Source organism: Heloderma suspectum, chromosome 12, assembly GCF_057233095.1.
Source record: "Heloderma suspectum isolate Gila_16-S chromosome 12, 16-S_ref, whole genome shotgun sequence".
Classification (NCBI taxonomy): domain Eukaryota; kingdom Metazoa; phylum Chordata; class Lepidosauria; order Squamata; family Helodermatidae; genus Heloderma; species Heloderma suspectum.
The window spans coordinates 26,203,090-26,229,977 of NC_139469.1; the positions used below are offsets into that span (position 1 = coordinate 26,203,090).

Genomic DNA, 26,888 nt, shown 5'->3' on the forward strand with positions numbered 1-26,888 from the left:
CAGGAAGAGTTTCTGATCCTCCAATGAGAGCCACTGTCTTTAAGAGCAGGAAAACAGCACAGCCCTCAAGTGTGAACCAAGCTCACACATTCGATGAAGCACCGCAACGGGGAAAATGGCTGAGTGTGGATAATCACATTTTAATGCGAGAGTGTTTAACCTGACAGGACACCGAATTCGTTGCGATGGCGGGCGCAATGTAGATCGGCCCAACATCCATGCATCACTAATATGGGAGCTGAGGTCCAAAACACCTGGAGGTCACCTTAGGTTGCCTACCCCTGCCTAAATGATAGTTAAGACTAACCACGGTTTGTCCAGGCTTGGGCATAGCAGGTAACTGTGGTTAGTTGAAAACAGAAGCAAAAGCTTATGATCTCCTCCTAGTAGATAAACTAGAGGAGGAGCAGGGAAGAGGGAGTTGATGACCCTGAGACTCATTCACATAATGCTGAACGGTTAAGTATAGCATAATGTCTGAATGCAGCCACTCTTGGTACAACTATAGCTGTGTTTAATAAATAGCCTTTTCTGCACAACTTTCCCACACTGGCTTCATCCTAAACAAACTGCTCTTCTGTTTTTAAGACATGAGGGAAACACTGAAGTGGCCTTCATTCCCGGAAGGGGGCGGTGGCATCCCGGACTCTCTACTCACAACAGCATCCATTCCCCACCCACCAAGGCCACGGTCAACGGTCTGGGCTCGTGCCGGTTGAAAGTCCATGTGAGGTCCCCCGAGGTAAGTCCTTCTGCAAGTCCTGATGAACCAATGGGATCCCAGCCAAATGATCTCCATTTCCAACGGGATTATCACCTTGAAGGTTTCACCCCTAATCCTCCTGGAATAGTTGTTTGGGAAAGCAGCAGCGTCGATTCCTTTGGGCCCGCTTCCCTCTTCTTCTCCTTGGTGGAATCTGATGCTTTTCTTAGGTGCCTCTTCTGTGTTTATATACCCAGCTTGTTATTAATAGACCTCTTCTCCCTTTATGCCTTATTTTGTGATCTTTCAATGCTAGGCTTGGGGCATGCTCCTACTAATGGAGGAGTCATAGAAAGGGCCTAGGATGATTCTGCTAGTTGGACCACTGGTAGTTAGGGATGGAGGCATCTGTGACAATCTGGGTTTCTCTCTGTTTCTCATTTTCCCAGTCTAACCTTCAGTTAATCCTATTTCTCTGACAGTTTGAGATTTTGTGTTTTTAAGTTTGCACGAAAATTCGCACACATTTTCATGCACAGTTTGCCTAATAGATTTGTTTTTTATTTGCTTTATTTTTAGGCCACCTTTTAAGGGTGGGATATACACATCTATGTTTGCAATTTTGCCTAATATTTATTTATTTAATATTTATTTATTTATTTATTTATTATAACATTTATATCCCGCCTTCCTTCCTCTTGCAAGGAACCCAAAGTGGCGTGCATAGTCCTCCTCCAGTCCCCTCCATTTTATCCTCACAACAACCCTGTGAGGTAGGTTAGGCTGAGAGTCAGTGACTGGCCCAAAGTCACCCAGTGAGCTTCACGGCTGAGTGGGGACTAGAACCCGGGTCTCCCAAGTCCCAGTCCAACACTCTAACCACTACACCACACCGCCTCTCTAATATGTGTGCCTTGCAAGTATGTCAGGCCCAGGCAGCTGCTGAGGGCCCAAAGGCTCACAGGAGTGCAGCCCTGACTCCACCACAGCTGTGGCCAGGGCCAGACTGCTGCTGCAGAGGCAGCTTCCCCTCCTCTCTCCATCTTCTCGCCCAGTTGTGGGCCCTGTTAGGGAAAGGGAGTGCCACAGGTGGCCGGACAAGCCTGCATATTCTAGAACAAAACTTTTGAGTTGCAGAGATCTGAACCAATCAGAGGCTGCCATTGGGTGGGATGGCCAATGAGGGTACAGGAGCAGCAAAAAGACCATCCCTTCACTGCCCCTGTGCCTTCGTAGGCCACCTCTGACTGGTTCAGATCACTGCTACTTGGGCTGCAAGCTAAAAACATTTTGTTTCGAATATGGATGGACAGACTCACCTCCCTCTGGGGCCGTCGCTCGCTCCCCGAGCCGCTGCCCACACCTGCTTGCTGCGCGAGCCCCTCGACAGCTCGGTGAGCAACTGACATGTGCTGCGGACCCACCCGCTCTGACCCTGAGCCGCCATTTTGCGCAACAGTGGTGGCTAGGGCATTTCCGGGAAGAGAATGTTGTGTAGATTGCGGCCGTAAAGGGCAATCTGTGCAATGTTCCCTTCCCAGAAATGCCTGAGCTGCCATTATTGAGCAAAATGGTGGCTCAGGGAAGGAGCAGGCAGGCTTCTGGATGTCCCCGGACTGTGCAGCAGTCGTGGATGGGTCCTGCGAGTGATGGGTGGTCCACGAATGGGAGGGCAGGGGGGGACTCCACATCCGTATTGGGCACCAATGACATCCCTAATTTTGAAATGACACGGTGTGGGCCCTGCAGGCTTGTCTGGCCAGCTGCTGCTCATGGAGCTTCCTTTTGCCAGTGTGACCAACTGGGGGGGGCAAGGGGAAGGGGGAGGAGCCACTGCCACCAGGGAAAAAGAAAGGGAAGGGAAGTTGGAGGCTGGCAGTGGTGGTAGCGGGAGGCAGTGATGTGTGAGTGTGGGGCCTTCATCAGTCCTATGCTGAGGGCCCGTATGAGGCCGGTGTCAGCCCTGCCTAACGTAATGCATTTCTGTAAGCTATTTTCATAAATATTTGCATTTTTGTGTGCACCTTCCCCCATATATGCCTTTTCATATGCATTGTTTGATTGGAGACCAGCACTGACACATTTGTTGAAGTGTGACTTTCGAAGGATAACTGAATTTCAGTTTGTGTGTTGGTTTAAAAGTGCAAAATTAGGTACATTTCCATTAAAATGCGAACTCATCCGATTTCTTTCCCATCCCTACTGGTTATATCATTAGTGGGCAATTTCTCCGCTTTCTCTGGTAGCAGGGATTCTATTATGGAAAGGGCTATAACGAGTATTGCAGACTTAATCAGGTTTCAAAGTCATCCCCTTTCTTCAGGGAACAATGGTCCTGCCTTTTAAAAAAAACGTTTCTAGATGGCCCTTCATCCAGTCAGATTCCAGGGCGATGCACAAAAACATATGTAACATTATTCATACAAAGTATCATGCCGTAAAAAAGAAGAACCTTCGTAACAGGCCAATAAACTGTGAAGCACCAAAACTAAAAGGCAAGCTGAGATAGGGATCTGGGTGAGGGAACTTGTAACAGAATTCTTAGCATTCTCCCCAAACTACATTTCCCAAGATGTTTTGAGGAACGCCATGACAGTTGAACTCGTTTAAGGTTATAGTGTAGATGTACTAAGGGACGCCATCCCAAGTATCTTTGAGGTTTTGTTCTATTGTCCCAACTAGCATATATATCTTCCTTCCTTCCTTCCTTCCTTCCTTCCTTTCTTTTTCTTTCTTTCTTTCTTTCTTTCTTTCTTTCTTTCTTTCTTTCTTTCTTTCTTGCCTTTCTACTAAAATATTGTAAGACCATAGACAGAAGTGATGCTTGAGAATGCCTTAAATGTGCCTTCTTTGCTCTCAAAACACACATACCTTCTTTTCAATCCGAGGCTGGTGGCTCTGATGTCATTGGGGAGGTGAATCTGCGGAATGCGGAAGCACCTTGGATCGGTCCGTTAGAGTTCTCACTTGTTCTGACTTAAACCCAGAGCAGATTTACCGCCCCACTGACATCGGAGCCACCAGCCTCCACTGTTCAATCCTGGGGCAAGCTGGGTGTGGGTGTCGGGGAGCACTTTTTTAGAGTGAACTCAGGTTGAACTGGGGGAAAGCCGATTCCTCCTCTGACTCTGTTTGTATTCCAGCTGTGACAGGTGCCTATTGGTGAATGTCTATGGCATCACTGATATACTTTCTTCTTTTCCAGTCCATGGGGCATATTTGGGATGGGGAAGGTTTTACATATATATGCAGGCGAGCAGACCAAGCAAGAAGATTTGGACAGCAGGAGGGAAGGACAGCAGGAGGGAAGGGCAAGACATAGGCTGATTCCCTCCCCTTGCTGGAGCATACATTTGTACCGCCACTGATGAAGCCGGGTTCATACTGCAGCAGATGAACCTGCTGTGGCTGTTCCAACACCGCTACCTCTGTCTTACTGTGACTGCGAGGGAAGCACGGGACCCTACGCTTTTCAGGATCACAGCTTTTCCCCACCTACATTACTTCTGTTGCATTTTTCTCTTCCAGAGCAGACACGACAGCCCCTTTCCTGTGCTTTCTCCATCACTAGATATCTGCCCGCCAGAGCTCACCATTTCTGGTAAGGGGACGGCCTCATTTTCAGCGATGGTGCACTGATTTAAACTGGTGGACTCAATCAGCCCACCACTCCTTCCAGTCTCCGGAAAAGCCTCGGTGGTCCTTCCTGGATTGTACCACCTCAAACTGCTGGGGGGGGGGGGCTGATGGAACATATAGATGGCTTCCCTACATCAGCCTCACCTGCATATGAATATCAAGCATGTCAGGGAGAAGGTTAGGTGAAGGTGCAAACTAGATGTCATCTGGGAAACACAGCTTTGCCCATCCTGTAGTTTCCTTGTAATGCTAATGCAAGGGCCGGGGGTGGCATTTGCAGAGGATAATCAGTGGGCAGGAATCTTCCCTGCAAATTTCCCCCCTGCAAATATCGCCAGGCCATTTTGGACTCCCCCCCCCATCCCTTCAGCTGAGGTTCAAACCTGGAAGTGAGCCCACCTGGGGGGGGGCACCAATTGGGGGGGCATTCACAGGAAGAATCAGTAGGAGGGCTTCAGTACCCCCTCTCCTGCCTGCCAATCCTCCCCAGAAGTGCCTTCCCCTGCACTTACATTCCTCCATATCTCAGCAAATGTGGGGTGGAGACCACACAGGTTTGCTGAGAAAGCATCTAGGGGCCTGAAAGCTTCCTCCATGATATCCTAGCTTTCTATGTGGAGGGTATCATCATCATGTGGGGGAAATATTCATAGGAACATAAGAAGCTGCTTTATACTGAGGTCAGACCCTTGGTCCATCTAGACCACTGAGTGGCAGTGGCTCTCCAGGGTTACAGGCAGGAGTTTCTCCAGCCCTCCCTGGAGATGCTGGGGATTGAACCTGGGACCTTCTGCATGCAAAGCAGGGGCTCTACCACTGAGCCACACTTGCAGCTTAAAGTGGTACAGTCCTGGGAGGGCTGTACCTTATGCTTTGCCTGCACCTTTCAGTCTGCTCTTAGATACCATGAAGACAGTGACTGAGATGAACCAACCCACAATGCACTAGCTTCTGTCCCCTATTCACTAGTAGAGGAGAAGGAGGGCACATCCATGTTGTTTTTTGGTGGGGCACAGATGGAATGATGTGGGGCACCCCATAAATCCTTCCAGAGGCACCCAAGGCTGTTTGCCCTTCTTGGCATGAATACGGCACCCTGAGATACTGAAACAGGAGGTTTGGACAGTCCTAGCAGTGAGTAACCACCGCAACGTTGTGATGGAAATGGGTGACTTGCCCTCTTTAACTGACGTTAAATCTTTGCTAATAGCAGCTATGTAGGGCAGGATCTGGATCAGGACCACAGCACAGGGGAGGAGGTTTACCCTTTCCACCTGCACCATTTTCCTAATAGGAAACTTCTGCCTCTCACACACTGTTTGCTTTGCTGGGCAAATCCTCTGTGCACATAAGAGGAGATTGGACAGGCGCTGCTGATGTCATGCGCCAAAGTTCCTTGAAGCTCATTTGGCTTTGTTTCAACAGGTGTCAGTATTCACTATGCCATCCTAGCTCTGTGGCACCTCTTGTAGAAGTGCCTGGGGTGGGTTAGTGGATTAGTAACTGGATATAGAACCTCTTGGCTTCAAGGTCACTGATTTACAGGTGAGGAGTGATGGCCAGCCGTCGCAGTCCAAGGGCCCTTCCTTAGGGATGTTGGAGGAATCCATCGGCGGGGGGGGAGCTCACTGAACTTTCATCAGCTTGGTCCCCCAGACTTCAGCTCATTTCCTTGCAAGCTGACCTTGCAAGCTGACCTCATCTCTGGCTAGTTCACAGATTTTCTGTCTTTAAAAAAAATTGCATAAAAAGAAATTTCCACAAGTTGCAACTGCAATTTGCGTAATTCACACAAATGTTGGCCCCAAATTGCGTAAATTGTGGCCACACTTTATGCAAATTTCTTTTTACGCAAATATTAATTTGTTAAGGCAGAAAAGTTCCTGGATTTGGGGGAAAGCTGCCTGGCTCGGTCAGCAAATGTAAGCTGAGTCGGGTGCTCAGAGGAAGTCCGTCGAGCCCCAAAAGGGCTGGATTTCACAGCGACCGACATCCCTAGTCTTCCTTGGTCTGCTCTTGGGTGATCTGGAGCATGTTTACTCAAAAGCAAGACCCACTGAGCTCAATAAGGCTTACTTCCAGCTAAGTGTGCACAAGGTTGCAGCCTAAGTTGGAGTTTAGAGTAGAGTTTGGGATGGAGAACAGTTGGGTTGCCCTGGCTGGCAATTTGCATCTACAGATGGACGGAGTGACTGTAACTCCTACTTCTAAACCTCTCAGTGGCTTTTGATGCAATGCACCATCAAATTCTTCTGAGCCACCTAAGATGGATGGAAGTGGTAGGTTCAGCACAACAGTGGTTCCACTCCTACCTGATGGGTTACTGAAAAAATATAATACAGTTAAGGATGGATGATTCTGTCAATTTCAGTTTCTCTTGGCCTCTCACTTTTCCAGTCTTGAGTTCAGTTCATCCCAAACATGAAATCTTTTTTCCTAAGAAGGCATGAAAATTCATATGCATTCTTTTGCACTTTTCTCCTACTAGTTGCATTTTTGTGTGCGGTTTTGCCCAGTGTACACATTTAATTTAATTCAATTTCAGTTTCTCTTGGCATCTCACTTTTCCAATCTTAAGATCAGTTCATCCCGAACATAAGATCTTTTTTTCTAAGAAGACATGAAAATTCGTATACGTTCTTTTGCACTGTTCTCCTACTAGTTGCATTTTCATGTGTAGTTTTGCCCAGTGTATGTACACATTTTTGCGAGCCATTTTTTCTAAAGAAATGCATTTTGACCATTAGTTGCACTAATACCCACCTGATAAATGTATAAATAATGTTTTGTCTGCACTTTTCCCTGTGCTGATTCCAACAAGCACAGTCTTAGCCTGGAAAGGGCACTGCCGGTTCAAAGCAAGGTTGAGTTTTGTTGTGGGTGACCTCTGTTGCAAAGATTGTCTGTAACATGAGCAGCAGTGGCTGGTGCAAATGCCACAGATAGGAAGGCCATCTGCGAGAGCGACCTCGAGGCCAGCTGGCCTTTAGCTTCACCTGGGAAATCTGTGTTCCGAGTTAATGAGCAACCCCCCACCCCACCCCAGTGGTGCTGATCCCGATTAACAAGGAGTTGAAGGGGGTGGGCATTGCTTCGTCCTTGAACCCCACCTGGTGGAATGGTGGCTGACAAATCCCGTGAACCCGTCGGTTCCCTGAGGCCACATCCAAAGCTACTGTACTTGTCAGGGGCTGACGGAACTCAGGATTTAGCTGGATTACTCTTGTGATGGCGGCTTCTGGGCTTCGTCTTCTGAGCTTTCCCTGAGATTTTCTGCTCCACGCTTGAGAGGTGGAAGGGGGGTAGTGACAGTGCACTGTCGGAGGCAGTGTCCATGGGGACCTGCAGCTGGGCCTGCACAACGTGAGCCAGCCACTCGGACGGAGCTGACGCCAGCCTTGCCGGGGAGCAAAAGCCTCTCCCTGTTTTCATGGTCAGCCCAAGCTGGGCCATATTAGGGTCCCTGATGCAATGACCATCCAGACGTGACTGGGCTGTGTTCTGCCTAGCAGGTCGCGGCCTGTGCATCCGTTCCGGTCCTGCGGGTGCCTTGCATGAGGGCCGGCTGGCGTCCATGAGCCTCCGATGGCGGCAGGCGAAGCTGCAGGGGAGATACCGTCTGATGCAGCAACACAGCTGCCTGGGGCAACATGGACGCTGGCTGAGCCAGGTGCGGAATGGTTGGCAGGGAGGCACAGCCTGCTAGCTGGACAACAGCGACACCAGAACATAAGGAGTGGCACGCTGGATCATTCCGTTTCAGATCAGACCCAAGAACTATCTAGTCCAGGATGCTGTTCCCACAGTGGCCAACCAGCTGTTGACCAGGAACCCGCAAGCAAGACACAAGTGCAGCAGCACCCTCCCCAGCAACTGGTGTCCATAGGCATACTGCCTTTGATCCTAGAGGTAGCACAGAGGCATCAGGACTAGTAGCCATTGATCGCCTCCTTCTCCAGGAATTTGTTTAACCCACTTTTAAAGACGTCTGAGTTGGTGGCCATCTCTCCATCTTGTGGCAGTGAACTCCATAGTGTAACTGTGTGCTGCATGAAGAAGGACGTCCATCCATCTGTTCTGCATCTCACACCACTGAGCTTTGCTGTCTGATCCCAGCCCGTGTAGGCTGGTGGCTCCGATTTCCGTGGGGCTGTGAATACATCCTGGGTTTCAGTCAGAACCAGCCAGAACTCTACAGGAGCTATCCAAGGTGCTGAACCCCACCCCCACACCAAATGGGTTCAGCACCTTGGATAGCTCTGACTGGTTCTGACTTAAGCCCAGGGTGGATTCACAGCCCCATGGAAATCGGAGCCACCAGCCTCCACTGATCCAAGCTTCTAGTTACTAGGAGAGAGGGAGAAAAATGTCCCCCTCTCCACTTTCTGCACACCATGCATAATTTTGTACACCAATATCTTGTTCTTACCCTCCTCTTTTCTAAGCTAAAGAGCCCCAATTGCTGTATCCATCCCTCATAGTGGACTTTGCTCCAGCCCCATGATCCTTTTGGTTCCCTTTTTCTGCATCTTTTCCAGAAGCCTCTCAGGGATGTGGAAGGGAAGGAGCTTCCTGCCAGGAAGCAGTCAAGGGCTGACGAGAGATGGCTGCGGGGCGGGGGGGAGGCTCCCTGGCCACTCTTAAGGTGGTGGCTGGCAGCTGGAAAAGGCAGAACGAGGAGAAACCAGGGGTTTTAAACCTTTCCCCTCTAGAGCTGTGGCCATAGGTAGACATGGTGGGGAAAACCCTGATCCGAGGCAGGAGCTTGTTGTACACCTCTCAAGTAAACCTCTGGCTGAGCTGTATCACTGCAGACTGCAGGGACAGGCTCCTCTTTAAAAAAATAAATAAATCACTGCACATAGAAAAGCAGCTTGTCAAGGAGAGGGATTCTAGCCTAGCCCTGATACGCTACTTTTCTATGTGAAGGGATCTCTTTCTTTCTTGAACCAAGGAGAATTCTCAAACTTTGGAGCCAGCACCTACAGGCTGAAATGGTAGAGCCCAGTTGCAGGATTGCCACTTCAGAGAGAAGCAGTCGAAGGATAACGCAGTGCTTCCTGGTCCATGCTAAAAATCACAATTCGATGCAGAGTTTATGGAAGCAGGACTGCTCCATTTGTGCCCGCCATGTGCGTTCAGCGCACCTCGCAGTGCAGGCTGGTGGCTCTGATGTCAGTGGGGCAGTGAATCCACTCCAGGTTTCAGTCAGAACCAGTCAGAACTCTAAAGGACCTCTCCAAGGTGCTCCTTGCACAGCTCCTTTAGAGTTCTGACTGGATTCCCTGCCCCACTGACATCATAGCCACCAGCCTCCACTGATGCCTTGTTTCTTTGTGGGGCTCCTTAAGTGGAGAGGGATTCCAGGTTGACCTCCTGTGAATAGGCTGTAGGACCAGAGTGGGAACCAGTGCCCCGCCAGATGTTTTTGGACTACTTAGAATCATAGAATCATAGAATAGTAGGGTTGGAAGGGGCCTATAAAACCATCAAGTCCAACCCCCTGCTCGATGCAGGAATCCAAGTCAAAGCGTCCCTGACAGGTGGCTGCCCAGCTTCATCTTGAATGCCTCCAGCGTGGGAAAAGGAGAGCCCACCACCTCCCTAAGTAATGGGTTCCATGGTCGTATTGCTCTAACAGTCAGGAAGTTTCTCCTGATGTTCAGCCAGAATCTGGCTTCCTGTCACTGAGCCCATTATTCCATGTCCTGCCCTCTGGGATGATCAAAGAGAGATCCTGGCCTTCCTCTCTGTGAAACCCTTTCAGGTACTTGAAGAGCGCTATCCTATCTCCCCTCAGTCTTCTCTTCTCAAGGCTAAGCATGCCCATTTCTTTCAGTCTCACTTCATAGGGCTTTGTTTCCAGTCCCCTGATCATCTTTGTTGCCCTCCTCTGAACCCTCTCCAGCTTGTCTGCATCCTTCTTAAAGTGTGGTGCCCAGAACTGGACACAATACTCAAGATGAGGCCTAACCAGTGCTGAGCAGAAGGGAACTAGTACTTCACATGATTTGGAAGCTATATTTCTATTAATGCAGCTGTTCTGGCTGGGGCTGATGGGAGCTGGAGTCCAACAACCTCAAGAGAGCCTTGAGTTGGGGAAAGCTGTTGTAGGAGAAGTTGGCGTTGCACAACAGCATCTCCCCCAGCATGCAGGGTGACCAAACAAAGACCGCTTGTCAGGGTGCTAGGTAGACTAATGGTCCAGGAGACAGAGCCCAAATGGTCCAGGTTGATAACCCAAATGAGCTGGGTGAGGGGAAGCAACGGTAGGACTGCTAGGCTGCATCCCAGAGAAATGTCCTTGAATGTTGTGGCTCTGTAGAGTCTAGACTTTGCCACCTAGTAGGAGTCAAGGAGAACTGCAATAACAATGCAAATGGTGTCACTTCTGTTCCTTCCCAGATTCTGTTCTTCACCCTTCTCCCATACCTGCAGAAGCAAGCAGCACTTTAATTCTGCCCCACAGGAAATGGGGGGCTGTAGAAGGGTGCAAACAGGCCCTTATTGTTTAGGCATCCAGAACTATTTGGGTCTTTGCTGAGGACAAGGACATCCCAGTCTGCCAAATAGGAGGACTCCTTTCATTCTCTCTGTATATGAAGAGTTATTTCTGGTCTTACAGCTCCTGCTTCCCCTTCAAACCAGCGAGCGGCTCCAGCAACAAAACCCAAAGTAGCCCTGGATCCTCACATCCGCCTCAAGGATGACAAACTGGAACTGGTGAGTCTGACAAGCGGTTCCGCTCCAAAGAGAGGCTTAAGTTTCCAACAGGATGGTTCGTCTCTTCCCAAAACCATATTTATCAGGGTTCTGGAGAACCTGGACCTGAAGATAAGGAGAGGGGGCACAGTTTAGGAGCTTTGTTCAAGCTTACATTTCTGGTGAGTCTTCAGAGAAGGGGAGTTGCATGGGGCAGGTCAGCCACCAAGAATGCCTTGCCGCCTCTCTCCATGCTTGGTGCATGGATGGTCCCATCAAGAAGGTCCTTGTGTTTGATCTTAAAGACTGTAATGGGCCTACCAGGAGAAGGCTCTTTGTTTATTAAACTATTGACCCCCTGCTTTTCTTTCCGAAAAACATCCAAGATTGGCTAACAATATCAAAAAAGAAAAACAGAAGTAGCCATAGCGGCATCATGTATATCAGGTTGATTCCAGATTTAGGGTGCAATCCTCTGCATGTTTAGACAGAAAAAAGTCCTACAACTCCCAGCATGCCCCAGCCAGGGTTACACCCTTAGGCGTCCTTAGAGCAGACCCACTCAAATCAATTAGACTTAAGTTAGGGCATCTCTACACCAGCCTAAAATCCTGCATTTAAAACAGGGCTTTCCACTTCGGTTCTAAATGCAGGATCACAATGACCCCCTTTTTCACACCCTCCCCTTTCCCCCTCCTCCTCCCCCTTATCTGAGTCTTCCATATGTTTCATTGGTCTCGCTTCTCTTCTTGCCACTTTCCCTCTTTTCACAGAGGAAACTGAAGCGGAACACAATGGGGTAATTTGGTAGCTCATTATCTGCGATCTATTTAAAAATGGAACAAAGGGCATTTAGTGCAGGAGATGCCCCAGAGGGTCATGGCATCATCTAAAGAGCTTGCAAACTTCCATGAGAGAGCCATCTCAATCACAGGTTAAAAGCTCAGCGTGAAGGAGCCCTTAGACTTGATTTCAGTGACGTGTGTGGGTGGGTGGGTTGTTGTTGAACCATGGGTTGTTCTGTTGTCTGAACCCAGCTGTTCTAACAAACCAATGAACAACCCACAGTTCACAACCAACAACATATCATCGGTTCTCTGGATTGTTCTCTTTCCAGGGCCAGGTGAAGTTATTTTCCCAGGCATTTTAGTCTTTCAGTTTCTGTTTTTAAATCTGTTACTATTTTAAATCTTTGCATTGCTGTTAGGTTTTATTTTGGTTTTTATTTTTATTTTATACTGTAGTTTTAAATATTTATATTGTATCTTATGTTGTACTTTGTGGTTTTAATTGTTGTGAACCACCCAGATTGCTGCGGCTATTGGACGGTATAGAAATGTAATCAATAACTCAATCTCAACATTTTCTTGTTTTGTTGCCTTTTCTCTTTGCTGTCCCCCACCCCTCTTACTACTCTACCTCTTCCTGTGTTGACTATGTGGCTCCTCGCATGAAGATCTTGCAGTACCTGGGTCTAGATGTGAGCGAAGAGAAGAAGAGGCGAATACGGCAGAGTCTCACAACAGACTCGCAGGGAACTGTGGCCTATGGAGGTGAATCCAAGTAGCCTTGTCCAAGCTGGTGCCCTCCAAGTGTGTTGGACTACAACACCCAACATCCCCAGCCAGTGGGGTCAGTGGCCATGCTCGCTGGGGTGATGGGTTTATAGTCCAACACATCTGGAGGGAGCAAAGTTGGGGAAGGCTGAGTTTGTTTTGATTTGTGTGTGTCCCTTCATGGAGAAAGGGGTCATCGGGAGAACACTTTGGATGGAGCAGGGAATGCATTTTGGGACAACAGTTAAGGAACCGAAAACATTTTATTTCTTTATTGGTTACATTTATATCCCACCTTTCCTCCAAGGAACCAAAAGGTGGCATACATGAGCCTCACCCTCTCCATTTTATCCTGACAGCCACCCTGTGAGGTAGGTTGGGCTGAGAGTCAGTGAGTGGCCCAAAGACACCCAGTGAACTGGGTGGGGGCTAGAACTCAGGTCTCCTGAGTCCCAGTCCAGCACTCTAACCACTACACCAGACTGCCTGTCATAAGAACATAACATAAGAACACAAGAAGAGGCCTGCTGGGTCGTGCCAACGGTCTGTCTATGTCAGGCGTGTCCTAGCGGCCTCTTTCAGTACACTCCAATAGCCAACTCAAGACACAGATGAAATTATTCTTTTCAAGGCTTTAATCCTTTTACAACTTAATTACTCTTTCGGGTGCTAATCACCAGCGACTAAGCAATGAACAGCAGAGTGGCCTATGCTCCGGGTATGCAGTTGGTCCCCGTTTGAAGGAAAATCACTTGAAGACCCTGAGCTTATGGGCTAGGGAGAGATCCTCCCTCTTTCCCTTGGGTCCATGGGAGGTGGCCGTTGCTTGCACGCCAAATGGGCGCTACGCCTCCTTTCCACACCCTCCATCACTCGTTGCTCCCTGTGTCTGCATTGCGCGTCTAGCAAGCCCCTCTCCTGCCCTCTCTCACTGCCTGGGTCACTATCTATCTCAGGAATGCTGGCAGGAGGAGTCTCTGCCAGCTGCTGTGCCTGTGAGGGATGAGCTGGCTCCTCTCCCACGGATTGCTGATCCTCCTCAGAATCAGAACTGCTCTGGGGTTCTATCGGCTCATTTTCCACCCTGACAGTCTAGCCCAACATCCTTCTTCCCACCCAGATGCCTCTAGGGGGCCACCAGGTGGAATACAAAGGAATGGGGCCCTCAGCATCCGTTATTCAGGCAGCCTATGTCGCCCATGAATATGGGGCTTCACATATCCACGGTGACCAATGGCTCTTGATAAACCTATCCTCAATGTATTGGTGTGACGCCCTTTTAAAGCTAATGGCCAGCAGGTCAATAATTTAAAAGAGCTAATGATTATATTAATGATAATAATATTGGTGTGACGCCCTAAGCTAATGGCCAGCAGGTCAATAATTTAAAAGAGTGTGCCCATCAATGAATCTTAAAGACTGTTCCAGTACAAAATGTATCTGTGTAATAACCTCCTCCCCCAAAGAAGCAACTGCTGGATGTTTCCAAAGCATATGTTTAAAAGAAGCATTAGCTGCATTACACTGCCAGCAATTAGCCGAATTAGACAATCCCTTATTAGAGAGACGTTGCGGTGTCCAACAGACATGAAGCAAAAGTTTTTGCTGAACAAGATGCAGCCTGAGATCCATAGATGCGACAGGTAGACACCAAAGCGGCGATCCACTGATCGGGCATTTTGCGGTGGTGCCCGGGGCAGTTTCTTGAATTCCCAAATGTGCCCAAGGGTCCAAAAAGGTTGGGGACCCTGGATCTGGAGGGCACCAGATTGGAGAAGGCTCATCTAGTCCCTGTTCAGGGCAAGTTCTGCAACGCAGGATGCACCCACAGCATCCCTGACAGATGGCTGTCCATCCTCTGCTTGGATCTATAGTGAAGGAGAGCCCATCACCTCTTGGAAAAGTCTGTTCTACTGTTGAACAGCCCTTCCCATTTGGATGTTTCTTCTCATGTTTACCTGAAAGTGGCTTCCCTGCAATTTCCACCCACTGGTTCTAGTCCTGCCCTCTGGAGCAACAGAGGACAACTCTGCTCCATCTTATGTCAGTGGAGGCTGGTGGTTCTGATTTTGGTGGCCTGTGAATCCATTCTGGGTTTTAGTCAGAACCAGACAAGGCTGGAGTTAAAATTGCTGGAAGAAAAATTAACAATCTCAGATATGCAGATGATACTACTTTGATGGCTGAAAGCAAGGAGGAGCTGAGAAACCTTATGACGAAGGTGAAAGAAGAAAGTGCAAAAGCTGGGTTGCAGTTAAACCTAAAAAAAAACAAGATTATGGCAACCAGCTTGATTGATAACTGGCAAATAGAGGGAGAAAACGTGGAGGCAGTGACAGACTTTGTCTTTCTATGCACAAAGATCACTGCAGACGCTGACTGCAGCCAGGAAATCAGAAGATGTTTACATCTTGGGAGGAGAGCAATGACAAATTTTGATGAAATAGTTAAGAGCAGAGTAGGGGTGGACGAAAGTCCCTTACCTGTAGTCGAAGGATGTTCGCGGTGGGGGGGAGGCGCTTTGCTGCTCCCCCCATGAAGTTCAGGCCGGGGGGGGAGGCTTCCCGCCTCGCCCCGGCCGAAATTCAGGCCGGGGGGGAGGCTTCCTGCCTCGCCCCAGCCGAAATTCAGGCCGGGGAGGAGGCTTCCCGCCTCGCCCAGCCGCGAACGCGAAAGTTTTTTTTTTTTAAAAAAAACGCCCCCTGATAGGCTACGTGACGATTCACGTAGCCTATCACGGCTAGATCTGCAAAGTCAGCCGTGATAGGCTACGTCAATCGTCACGTAGCCTATCACGGGTGACTTTAAAAAAAAAAAAAGCGCGTACGCTAATGGCGGCCCCCATAGGGAGCCGCCATTCGCGTTCCTTATTTAGTCACTGTAGTCTACGTAAATGTTTACGTAGACTACGGCGAAAATAAGGGCAATGCAAATAGTGTTGCCCTTATTTTCGCCGTAGTCTACGTAAACATTTACGTAGACTACAGCGACCAAATAAGGAATGGGAATGGCGGCTCCCTATGGGGGCCGCCATTATCCGTACGCGCTTTTTTTTTTTAAAGTCACTCGTGATAGGCTACGTGACGATTGACGTAGCCTATCACGGCTGACTTTGCAAATCTAGCCATGATAGGCTACATGAATCATCACGTAGCCTATCAGGGGGCGTTTTTTTTCTTCTTTGATTGCAATGGCGGCGGCGGCAGCCGGTCAAAAGACCGGCTGCCGCTCCTGCCCTGCTCGAACACCCGCCGAACCGCCGGCCGGACCCGCCACCGGGAGGGACATTCGGTGAAGATAAGTCCCGTCCCGGGGGGGGGGGTGCGGGGGGGGTTCGGAGGATTTCTCCCCGAAACTTGTTCGGGGGGCCGAACACGTTGGCGCTCGGCCCCCGAAGTTTTGGGGAGAAATTCTCCACCATCCCTAGAGCAGAGACATCACACTGACAACAAAGGTCCGCATAGTTCAAGCAATGGTATTCCCCGTAGTAACCTATGGCTGCGAGAGCTGGACCATAAGCAAGGCTGAGCAAAGGAAGATAGATGCTTTTGAACTGTGGTGCTGGAGGAAAATTCTGAGAGTGCCTTGGACTGCAAGAAGATCAAACCAGTCCATACTCAAGGAAATCAAGCCAGACTGCTCACTTGAGTGGATAATATTAAAGGCAAAACTGAAGTACTTTGGCCACATCATGAGAAGACAGGACACCCTGGAGAAGAGGCTGATGCTAGGGAAAGTGGAAGGCAAAAGGAAGAGGGGCCGACCAAGGGCAAGATGGATGGATGATATTCTGGAGGTGACGGACTCAACCTTGGAGGAGCTGGGGGTGGCGACGGCCAACAGGAAGCTCTGGCGTGGGCTGGCCCGGCCCATGAAGTCACGAAGAGTCGGAAGCAACTGACCCAGTAAACAGCAGCAGCCAGAACTTGAAAGGAACTATCCAAGGTGCTGATCCTATTTGGGGGATAGGGTTCAGCACCTTGGATGTCTCCTTTAGAATTCTGGCTGGTTCTGATTAAGGCCAGAATGGATTCACAGGCCCACCGAAATCAGAGCCACCAGCCTCCACTGTCTTCTGCATGGGATCCCCTCAGCTATTTGTCTCCCCTTAATCTTCTCCCCTTCTACAGGCCTTTTGATAGTTGTTTCATTGCATTTTATTCCTTGGTTTTGGGTTTTTGCAAAATACCTTGGTAATATTTTCATCTTTAATGGTGGGAATGTAAATGATTAATGATAAATAAATGCATTTCTTCTCAAAGCTTCTCAGCCTCTCTGGGCCAGCTTTTAGCAGAAGAAAATAACCAAGGGGACACTATTCAAGAAATGCTTTTTTCCTCCTCAACAGCTATTGATAGGTGGGGAGGTGCTGCCCTCTAGGGATTGGTAGTGGAAATACTTTGCGTGAGAGTTAGTGTGTCAGTCCTGGAGCATCTTTCATTAGTAGGGTAGCGCTGGTTGTATTTAGGGACCGGTAATTTCTGGATCCCTCCAGTCCTGCTGCTAGCCTCCCTCTTGTGCATGGGTGGTGCTGTTTCCACTACGTAAGCATTGGCACTCACAGCCTGAACAATGGAAATAGAGGGAATGATTTCTATGCCTTGAAAAGTTTCACTTGCTGATAGGAGCTTAGCCAGAGCCCAGAAAGGGTGGTTCTGTATAGAACCAGAGAGAGAGAGAGGGAGAGAGCGATGTGTATGCAGAGCTGATGTGGAAGGATGACTGAGCACCCCAGTGCCAACAGCCAGTTGTGTCTGAGACAAAAATGGGCCAAACACATCGGGGCCCATTCAGGCACGGCGAGAAAGCATGGCTTCCTGCCATGTGAACACACCTGCATGAGCGTTGGGCTCATATGCTCCACCCTCCTTCTTTGCGACCACACGGAGTTCAGAAGCATGTGCTTCTGCTTTTGAATAAACCAAGGTCCTTGTTAAGTCTGAATTCGCAGGACTGTGATTTGTCTATATTCTAGTTAGTGAACAAACTAGGATCAAGCTGTGCATTTAGGTTCTGGCTTGTTCATTAACTAGAGTTTAAACAAACCATGCTTTCCCAGGTTTGGATGTTATTGGGAACTGTGGCTTGTTTTAAAGCAGAAGCAGATGTTTCTGGTCTCCTCACAGCCATGAAAGGGAAGGAGATTGAGCTTGTGAAGAAACTGTGGCCCGTTGAGATGGTTCAGACATACTGTCATGCAAAGCCAGACAGTGGTTTGTTGTAATGTCCAGACTGACACCATCTGACAAACTATGGTTTGTGATGTAGATGAGACATGAGTGAGCATCCACCAAGCCAGGGTCTGAAACCAGTTCGAAGCTGGTTGGGAAACTGTGGTTTATTGCTACATCCAAACTGACAGACCAGTGTTTGGGATGTTGCTCTTCCCTTGGAGTCAACATCCAGGGATTCTCAAGGAAGATGGGGGAAGAGAGGAACCACACAACCCACGGTTTGCCTGTATGTCTGCAACACAAGTCCTAGCTTATGGTGCAAACCATGGTTTGGAGTTGCATCTGAACCAACCCACTGTTGTTTCCAAAGTTACTGCTGTGTTAATACACCCCATCCGTCTTAACTCTAAACTTCTTTCTTTCATCCCCTGCCACCTTTCCTTCCTGATCACAGACTTCCTCCAGTCTCTCCGGGATCTGCTACCAGAAGAGCTAGAGGAGGCTGGCTTGAGTTCCAATTCTGTGCTCTTCACTCAGCATGAAGTGGCTGCCTTACTAGACACATCAGCTTTCCAGTCTCTGGTCAGCCTTAGACTAGCCCAGCACTTCTTGTTCATTTTCCCTATGTCTGCTCTGGGGTGCGGTGTGGAGAATGTGTGCTTGTTTTCAGAAGCGTTATGTACTTGCTTAATGATGAAATGGCCACCCAAGTGTTTTCTAAAAACAAAACAAAATGCTTACCCTCATCCAGCAAAGGAGACCCGCTTGTGGATTCAAGATTTTGCACATATGGTTGGTGCATCTTGATTGTCATCTGGGTTGCATTGAACTGGATGGATGCATTTTTGGGTATATGTATCCCAACCTTTACCAAGAGTTGTACGCAACTTGCTGTGTGTGCGAGTAGAGTTGTATCGAGGCCTCTTTTTTTTCTTCGGTGCTAGGTGGCGGAGAGATTTTAGTCCCGTATTTGTTTCACTGAACGTACCTAAAATGTACAGAAAGACTATACAGTGTCAGAAAACCAGCAGATTTATTCAGGCAAAGGTTTTCCTAGTCCAGATCCAGACACATGATGAAGTCCATAGAAGAATTTTTATCCATGAAAGCTCATGCTCCCCCTTCAAACTTGTTCGTCTTGCCACCAGAGTCATTGGGTTGGGTCTGGACAAAGTTGGTTGAACTTAGGTCCCATTGAAATCAATGTGAAAAGTTAGTTGGGACAAAAGACCCACTGATTTCAATGGGAACCAAGTGCAATTAACTGAGAGATTTTCTGGATGAGGCTTTTTAAGCCACCACTACTGCTGCTTCCAGGTTCTTGGCAGGATTAAGATCTGTGCTTGTTTGATGGCAGAGAGCCAGTGAGCAAACAGGCAGAGGCATCTCCTGCTCCTCCTTCTCAACACCACCGTTGTCTTGGCCAGAGCAAGAGGCAGGTGAGCAAGCAGGTTGGATAGATGAAGAGAAGAAGCAACTCCAGGGGGCTGTTGTCAGTGGGTCCCTGCTAAGGTGTGGGCCCTCAGCAGCTGCCCAACCATGCCTACCTTTGTCGCCTGCCCTGATCATGTTGGAAAGTTCATCAAATCATAGAATAGTAGGGTTGGAAGGGGCCTATAAGACCATCAAGTCCAACCCCCTGCTCAATGCAGGAATCTAAGTCAAAGTATCCCTGACAGATGGCTGTCTGCCTGTTGTTTTCTCAATGCTGGCCTTAGCCAGTTCTTGATTCAACAAAATGTAGAAAAGATGGCATCAGAGATCACGAGCGTCCAAAGGTTTGAAGGGAAGAAGCTGACTTCGTAAGTAAATTTCTTCAGGCCAAGTCAGAGGGATTTACCCTGGTGAAGCTATGGCAAGCTGTTTCCTCACCTTGGAGGGATAGCTTTTGGCAGTTTACTAGAGATAGTGAAGGGAGGCATTGTGAAACCACTCCAGATAATCTCTAGGTGGTACGGGGACTAGCCATCACCACTTTGACAACACCACAGAGATTTCTATCTGTGCACATCGCTTTAATAATTTCAGGGGTCACTGGAATACAAAATTCTCCCTTTCGATTGGCCATTGGTGTTGTCAGACTGTTCTGTGTGGCTATTGTGGGCAGCTAGTCATTGCTTTGGGGGCATGTCGAGGGAGATTAACCTATCTCACAACTGTGCCTGGCAGCTCTCACACTGGTATGTGATCTTTATTCCAGACCTGCGACTCCATCAGCGGCAACAGCAGTGAAGAGCTGGAGCAGCTGCAGCTGGAAACGGCAGACCTGCGGCAAGAAGTCCAGAGGTTAAAGGTCAGGGTCTTGTCCAGGGCAGAGGGGAGGGTTGATTCCAAACAGGTTCAGCCAACGTCGCCAAAACTGAAGTGTGGGATCATGGCACCACTCAGACCAGCGCCTGGTGGAAGTGGTAAAGTCCAGGAATGGCTCTACCACCTCATCTGTTCCTGTGAACGAGGCCCTAAGACTGCCTTCCCCAACAGGGTGCCTTCCTGATGTTTGGAACTTCAACTCCCAGAAGCCCCAGCCAGTACGACCAGTGCCTGGGGTTGTCACCCAAAACATTTGGAGGGCACCATTGTGTCAAGGGCTCCTTGGAGGCCTCTCTCAGTCTAATCCAGTAGCCAAGTCCAGACACAGACAAAGGGATTCTTTTCAAAGCTTTATTCCTCTTTTACAACTTAACAGCTCTACTGTTAGCAACTAGATATGAGCAGCAGAGTACCTATGCCCTACGTTGGAACAGTTGGTCCCCGTTTGAAAGGGAATCACTGGCAGACCCCTGAATTTAAGGACTAGGGAGAGTCCCTCCCCTTTTCCCTTGGATCCTCTGGGCACAGCCATTGTTTGCGTGCCAACCAGGCACTACGCCTCCTTTCTGCGCCCTCCATTTGGTGCCGCTCTCTGCGTCGGCATCGTGCATCCATCAAGTCTGCTTCCCGCGCTCTGTCACTCCCAGGACTGCTATCTAAGCTAGGAATGCGGGTGGGAGGAATCTCCGCCAGCTGTTGGCCCTGGGAAAGAGGAGCGCGCTCCTCTCCCAGGAGCGGCTCCTCTTCCTCAGAATCAGAACTACTCTGGGATTCTATGGGCTCAGTGTCCACCCTGACACATTGGAAAAGGCTGCTCTAAGAGAATTCTCAGAGCCTTCAGCAACCCACCAATGGAAGTCTTTCTGGATCCCTCCTATTCCCTTCTCCAGTGCCAGTTCTGGGTTTTTGAGGACCCTTGGGAAAGGCACCCTCAATGGGTGATCCTCTCTCACTGAGTCTACCTGCTCACTGCCATCGTCCCCAGCTGCTCTTGCTCCTCATCCTCTTCCTTGCAACCACTTGCTTGCTTGACAGGCAGAGAGCCAGGGAGCAAGTAGGCCATGGCATCTGCTGCTCCTCCTTCTCACCACCACCGTTGTCTGGGTCAGAGTTGCAATAGAGAAGATGAGGAGGAACTCCAGGGGGCTCTTGTCAGTGGGCCCCTGCTGGGGTGTGGGCCCTCAGCAGGTTCCCAACCATGCCTGCCTTTCACACTGGCCCTGACCTTCTCCATGTCTCTCTTGGGAGCACTAGAGGCTGCTTTATACCAAGTCAGACTACTGCTTCACCTAGCTCAGGGTTTTCCTCACCGATTGACAGCAGCACTTAAGTTTTTTGTTCTTTTTACCAGCCCTACCTGTAGATGCCAAGTATTGGATTGGAGACCATTTGCATGCCAAGCCTGTACTCTACCACTGACCTACTGTCAGGGTGGAAACTGAGCTGATAGAGCCCCAGACCAGTTCTGATTCTGAGGAGGATCAGCAATCCGTGGGAGAGGAGCCAGCTCATCCCTCACAGGCACAGCAGCTGGCAGAGATTCCTCTGGCCGGCATTCCTGAGATAGATAGTGACCCTGGCAGTGAGAGAGTGCGGGAGGGGGGCTTGCCAGATGCTCGACGCAGACACAGGGAGCAACGACAGATGGAGGGCGCGGAAAGGAGGCGTAGCGCCCATTTGGCGCGCAAGCAACGGCTGCGTCCCATGGACCCAAGGGAAAGAGGGAGGATCTCTCCCTAGCCCATACGTTCAGGGTCTTCAAGTGATTCTCCTTCAAACGGGGACCAACTGCCTACCCGGAGCATAGGCTACTCCGCTGTTCATTGCTTAGTCACTGGTGATAGCATTTGAAAGAGTCATTAAGTTGTAAAAGGATTAAAGCCTTGAAAAGAATCCTTTCATCTGTGTCTTGAGTTGGCTATTGGAGTGTACTGAAAGAGGCCGCTAGGGTGCTCCTGACACCTACAGCGCTTCCCCATTCCACAGAGAATGGAGAGAGGACCATGTTAGATCATCTTTAGTTAATCTGTAGACAGGGCCTCCTAATTGGTTTTCACTAGTGTACAACAGCTAGTTTGTTGTTGTTGCTGTTTTATGTTGTAGTTGTTGTTGTTATTAACACTGCTATACTGCCTCCAACTGAAGCCCAGGGCAGTACACAACATATTAAAAATAAACCAGTTAAATATAATTAAAAACAACCATAAAATACATCAATTACGCATAATTAAAAACATCAACCATAAAATGCATCTGTTATATACATAATTAAAAACATCAGCCATAAAACAAAACTGAAAACATGAACACACCCACTATAAAAGTAATAAATATTGATGTCAAGGATGATTTTTCGATTGATAGCCATGACAGATAAACTGGTTTGCAGACAGCTCAAACACTGAGTATAGAGACATGTTCTACCTTAAGACCTATGCTTGCAGAAAGCATGTTAGTCCAAGGTCCACCCAGGCCAGGGCTTTTTGGGAAAGCATTGTTTGAAAGGGTGACATTTCAGTGGTTTTTGTTTTGTTTCCTAGTCTCTCCTGAAGGAGGTGGAGATCAACAAGAAGTCCATGGAAGATGAGCTTCAGAGGTTGAACCAGGTCAGTGAAGGGTTGAGAGATTGATTACACGCCTTGATCTTATTGGCACAGCTTGGGCAAGTAATTAATGGGTAGAATTGCAGTCCCAGGCAGCTCACAATGTGAGAACTCTGGCTGTTCAATAGAGATGCCAACAAAGTTCTCTGGGCTCGAGAATAAAGAATGGGGTGGGGGGCTGTGAAACCTGCCTCAAAAGGAGACGTTCTGTCATGTAGATGCCCTCCCCCCAATGAATGACTGTTGAACATGTGAATATGGTAGGATTGTAGCTTTTCTGCCTTACCATCCATGAACCATTTCAGGAGCATGGTAGTGTGTACAGAGATGTGCTTGGTGCCTGCTCCTCAGCTCTTAAATTCTACGCCCTCTAGCATCTCAGAGATGAAAACAGTGAACACCCTCATCGTCCTTCCAAAGCTCACTGAATGAGCCCCTGTTCCCCAATCCCTGAGTTAATACTACATATTGCTGAAAGCTCTGCTTGGCCATCTGGCTGCTGAATTCATTTGCTCTGCAATCACTTGTTCTCTGCTCATTTAGGAGCTCAGAGGGTGTTTTGTACTTTGAGTTAAAAATATACTGAAACATAATTTTCCGAGAATAGATGATCGGTGGTTCAAAATATTCCTAAGCAACCGCAGCATGGGAAATGGTGGGCTCTGCACAGCTCAGGATCTTAGTGAGTGATACATGTGCATGCATGTAAAGTATAGACAAGAGGCACCCGCCCACTCAGCAATGTCACTTTCAGAGACCCAGGAGAGGGAGTTGAAGAACCTTGCAGAACCACTGTCCACCACCTGGTGCCCTCTGGATGTCTTGGACTACAGTTCCCATCACTGGCCATGCTGGCTGGGGATAATGGGAGGTGTGGCCCCAACCCATCTGGAGGGCACCAGTTTCGGGAAGCCTGCTATAGAATGATGCTTAGAACTTATTCTGTCAACATGTTAATAAGGCACCCCCAGAATGGCAAAAAAGAGGGGCTGCGGTTGACCAGGGACAGCATCCAGAAAATAGGGCCTGTCCCCAGTTGTCAGGGTGGAAACTGAGTCCATAGCGCCCCAGAGCAGTTCTGATTCTGAGGAAGAACAGCAGTCAGTGGGAGAGGAGCTCGCTCATCTCTCACAAGCACAGCAGCTGGCAAAGATTCCTCCTGCCAGCATTCCTGGGATAGATAGTGACCCTGGCAGTGAGAGAGCACTGGAGGGGGGCTTGCTGGATGCTCGGCGCAAATGCAGGGAGCAACAACAGATGGAGGGCATCAAAAGGAGGCGTAGCACTCGTCTGGCGCACAAACAGTGGTTGCGTCCTGAGGACCCAAGGGAAAGAGGAAGGATCTCTCCCTAGCCCATAAGTTCAGGGTCTTCTTGTGATTCTTCTTCAAATGGGGACCAACTGCCTTACCTGGAGTTTAGGCTACTCAGCTATCTTTCCCCAGTGCTTTCCCTTGCTTTGGCACTAGCTACTAGTATTCTGAAAGAGTCATAAAGTAATAGAGGAATAAAGTCTCGGAAAGAATTCCTCATCATCTGTGTCCTGGGTGGGCTATTGGTGCGGACTGCAAGAGGCAGCTAGGGTGCTCCTGACACCAGTAAATAAGAAATAGCTGGAGAAAATGGGATTCCCTTCCCCAGGAGACAAAGCTCAAGTCCAGGTTCCTTCCACAAGAACGTTTAATTCAGAGTGGATGTGGGTGGCCAGGAACATGTGCAAGGCGTAGCCAGATGAAATGGGGTTGGAATGGGTTCAGTTGATACACTGGCCCCATGCAGGGAGGCTCTGATTTCGGGTGGGGCTGTCAATCCCTCCTGGGTTTCAGTCAGAACCAGCCAGAATTCTGAAGGAGCTATCCATGGTTCTGAACCCTAGCCCCCAAATAGGTTCAGCACCTTGGATAGCTCCTTCAGCATTCCAGAATGGGTTGCAACCCCACTGAAATTGGAGCCACCAGTTTCCATTGGCAACTAGTCTCCACCTCTTCTGTCCCCACCTGTCCACACAGAGACGGATCATCTAACTGTTGCCAAGCAGGTGCCTCTGGGAAGCCCACAAGCAGGGCATGCAGGCAAGAGCCCTCTCCTGCTGTAGCTCCCCGGCTGCAGGATATCTGCACATGCATGCAAATCAGGGGAACTATGTCAAAGTCAATCGAACAATCCAGACCTGTGTGCACTGGTGGGGACTGCATTTTGGGTGGACAGGGAAAAGCATCGGTGCAGAACCTATAGTCCCAATCTGGCCCTCCAGGATTCCCCACATGGACACACCCCGTCTCCCCAGCCACCAATTGGTTGGTGGTTTCCTAGCCTTTGTGCATCTCCCCCGCCCCCCGCTTTTTGAGAAAGCTGAAATCCTCCCTTACGGCTTAGTTACTGGCACTAAGAACTTCAAAGTGCAACCCTATGCATATTTAGACAGAAAAAAGTCTGCGAAATCCCAGCATGCCCCAGCCAGCAGTGCTGGCTGGGGCATGCTGGGAGTTCTAGGAACTTTTTCTGTCTAAACATGCATAGGATTGCACCCTTAAGCTAAAATATTCCAGTAGCTGAGGGATTGGGGTCCTGCCCCCTTTCCCTTTGGCCCCGCCCCACGCTGGAATGCAGCCCCCAAGAGCTTCTCAGCCTTTGGGCTAGAAAAGGTTCAACACCCCTGCTATACATCGAATAAAATGAATGATTTCAATCCAGCAAATGATTTGATTCTAGGATGACAATACCATCCCCTTCTCTCTCCACGCTCCCTCCCCCTCCGCTCCCCAATCGTAGAAGGCACTGGGCTTCCTCTCGGAGAACCGAAGTCTGCATAACAAGTTGCAGGTGGCAGAAGCATCCCAGCGGCAGGCCCACAGCGCAGAGGAAGACTATGAGGAAGTAATCCATTTGCTGGAGGCAGAGATCGCAGAGCTGAAAACTCAGCTTGTGGGGAAGAAAACCAAGTGGACTTCTCAAGTAGAGGTCAGTCCGTAGCGAGAGGGTATGTTAGTACACTCCCCCCCGCCAACCTGACAACCTTTGGAGGTGTTGGGCTACATCCTCAGTCTGTGGATGATGGTAGTTGTAGTCTAACACTTCTGGAGGGTGCCAGGATGGCTGAGCTTGTATTAGTAAATTAATGTTTCTGGTGTGCATGCATGTGTGTATGGCGGGGTGGGGTGGGGTGTTGATTTTCATAGGAGGGAAACTAGGAATAGACAAATCTGTTGGTTTTGGTTCCCTTTCTCAGTTTTTCCAACCTAAAGTTCAGTTTGTGTCAAACTTTGAGAAGTTGTCCAGTCTTCAGTTTGGTTCATCCTGAGCTTTGAGCATTTTTTGAAAACGTTTGCATGAAAATTCCTAAACATTTTTGAGCACATTTTTGAGCATATATTTCTGTATGCATTTTGCTTAATAAACACAGTTTTGGCAAGCAATTTTCCCAGTATAGTGCATTTTTAAATGGTATTTTCCTTAATATGCACATTTTTGTATGCATTTTTTTATTGGAGAATTCCAATCAAAAGTGCAAATTCCAAAGGTCTGAAAGAGCAAAAATAGGTAAATATGCATTAAGATGCAAACTGAATTATTCTCTACCACATCCCTAAAGGAAACTTAGGGAGTTCAGACTATTGGTCCATGTAGTCCGGAATTGTCTCCTCTGACCTTGAATACTGTGTCCATTTCTGGACACCACACTTTAAGAAGGATTCAGATCAATTGGAATGAGTTCAGAGAAGGGCAGCAAAGATGATCAGGGGACTAGAAACTAAGTCCTTTGAGGTAAGATTGAAGGAACTGGGTATGTTCTGCTTTGAGAAGAGAAGACTGAGGGGGGATATGATAGCACTTTTCAAGTGCCTAAACAGTTGTCCCACAGAGGAGGGTTGCAACCTGTTCTCCATCATCCTATCATCTGGGGTAAGCTGTACTTGAAAACTTCTATGGCAGACATTTTGTGAGAGCACTCATGACACCTTCTCAAAATTCCAAATGTGCCTGCTGAGGTTGGGGACCACTGGGTTACAACATTTCAGGCTCTTTATCTGAGAAAAAAGGTGAGTAAGCGGAGACATGATAGAGGTGTTTACAATTATGCATTGGGTGGAGAAAGTGGATAATATTAAAACTCAGTAGGGGTTATTCGATGAAACTGTATAGTAGAAGATTCAGGATAAAAGGAACGACTTCTTCACACAGAGCATAGTTAAACTATGGAC

At 48.7% G+C, this 26,888-nt stretch overlaps 1 protein-coding gene across 1 annotated transcript in view; it reads left to right on the plus strand.

Annotated features, from left to right (window-relative positions):
- Window positions 1-26,888, plus strand: part of LOC146336738 (syntaxin-binding protein 4-like) — an 87,074-nt gene that overhangs the window by 46,692 nt on the left and 13,494 nt on the right. Inside the window, exons 10-17 of the mRNA XM_084818872.1 lie at window positions 589-742; window positions 4,232-4,304; window positions 10,968-11,065; window positions 12,501-12,597; window positions 18,229-18,356; window positions 19,975-20,067; window positions 22,625-22,690; window positions 25,459-25,647. Coding sequence (XP_084674998.1) covers window positions 589-742; window positions 4,232-4,304; window positions 10,968-11,065; window positions 12,501-12,597; window positions 18,229-18,356; window positions 19,975-20,067; window positions 22,625-22,690; window positions 25,459-25,647 — 898 coding nt within the window. The remainder of the gene's footprint in view (window positions 1-588; window positions 743-4,231; window positions 4,305-10,967; window positions 11,066-12,500; window positions 12,598-18,228; window positions 18,357-19,974; window positions 20,068-22,624; window positions 22,691-25,458; window positions 25,648-26,888) is intronic.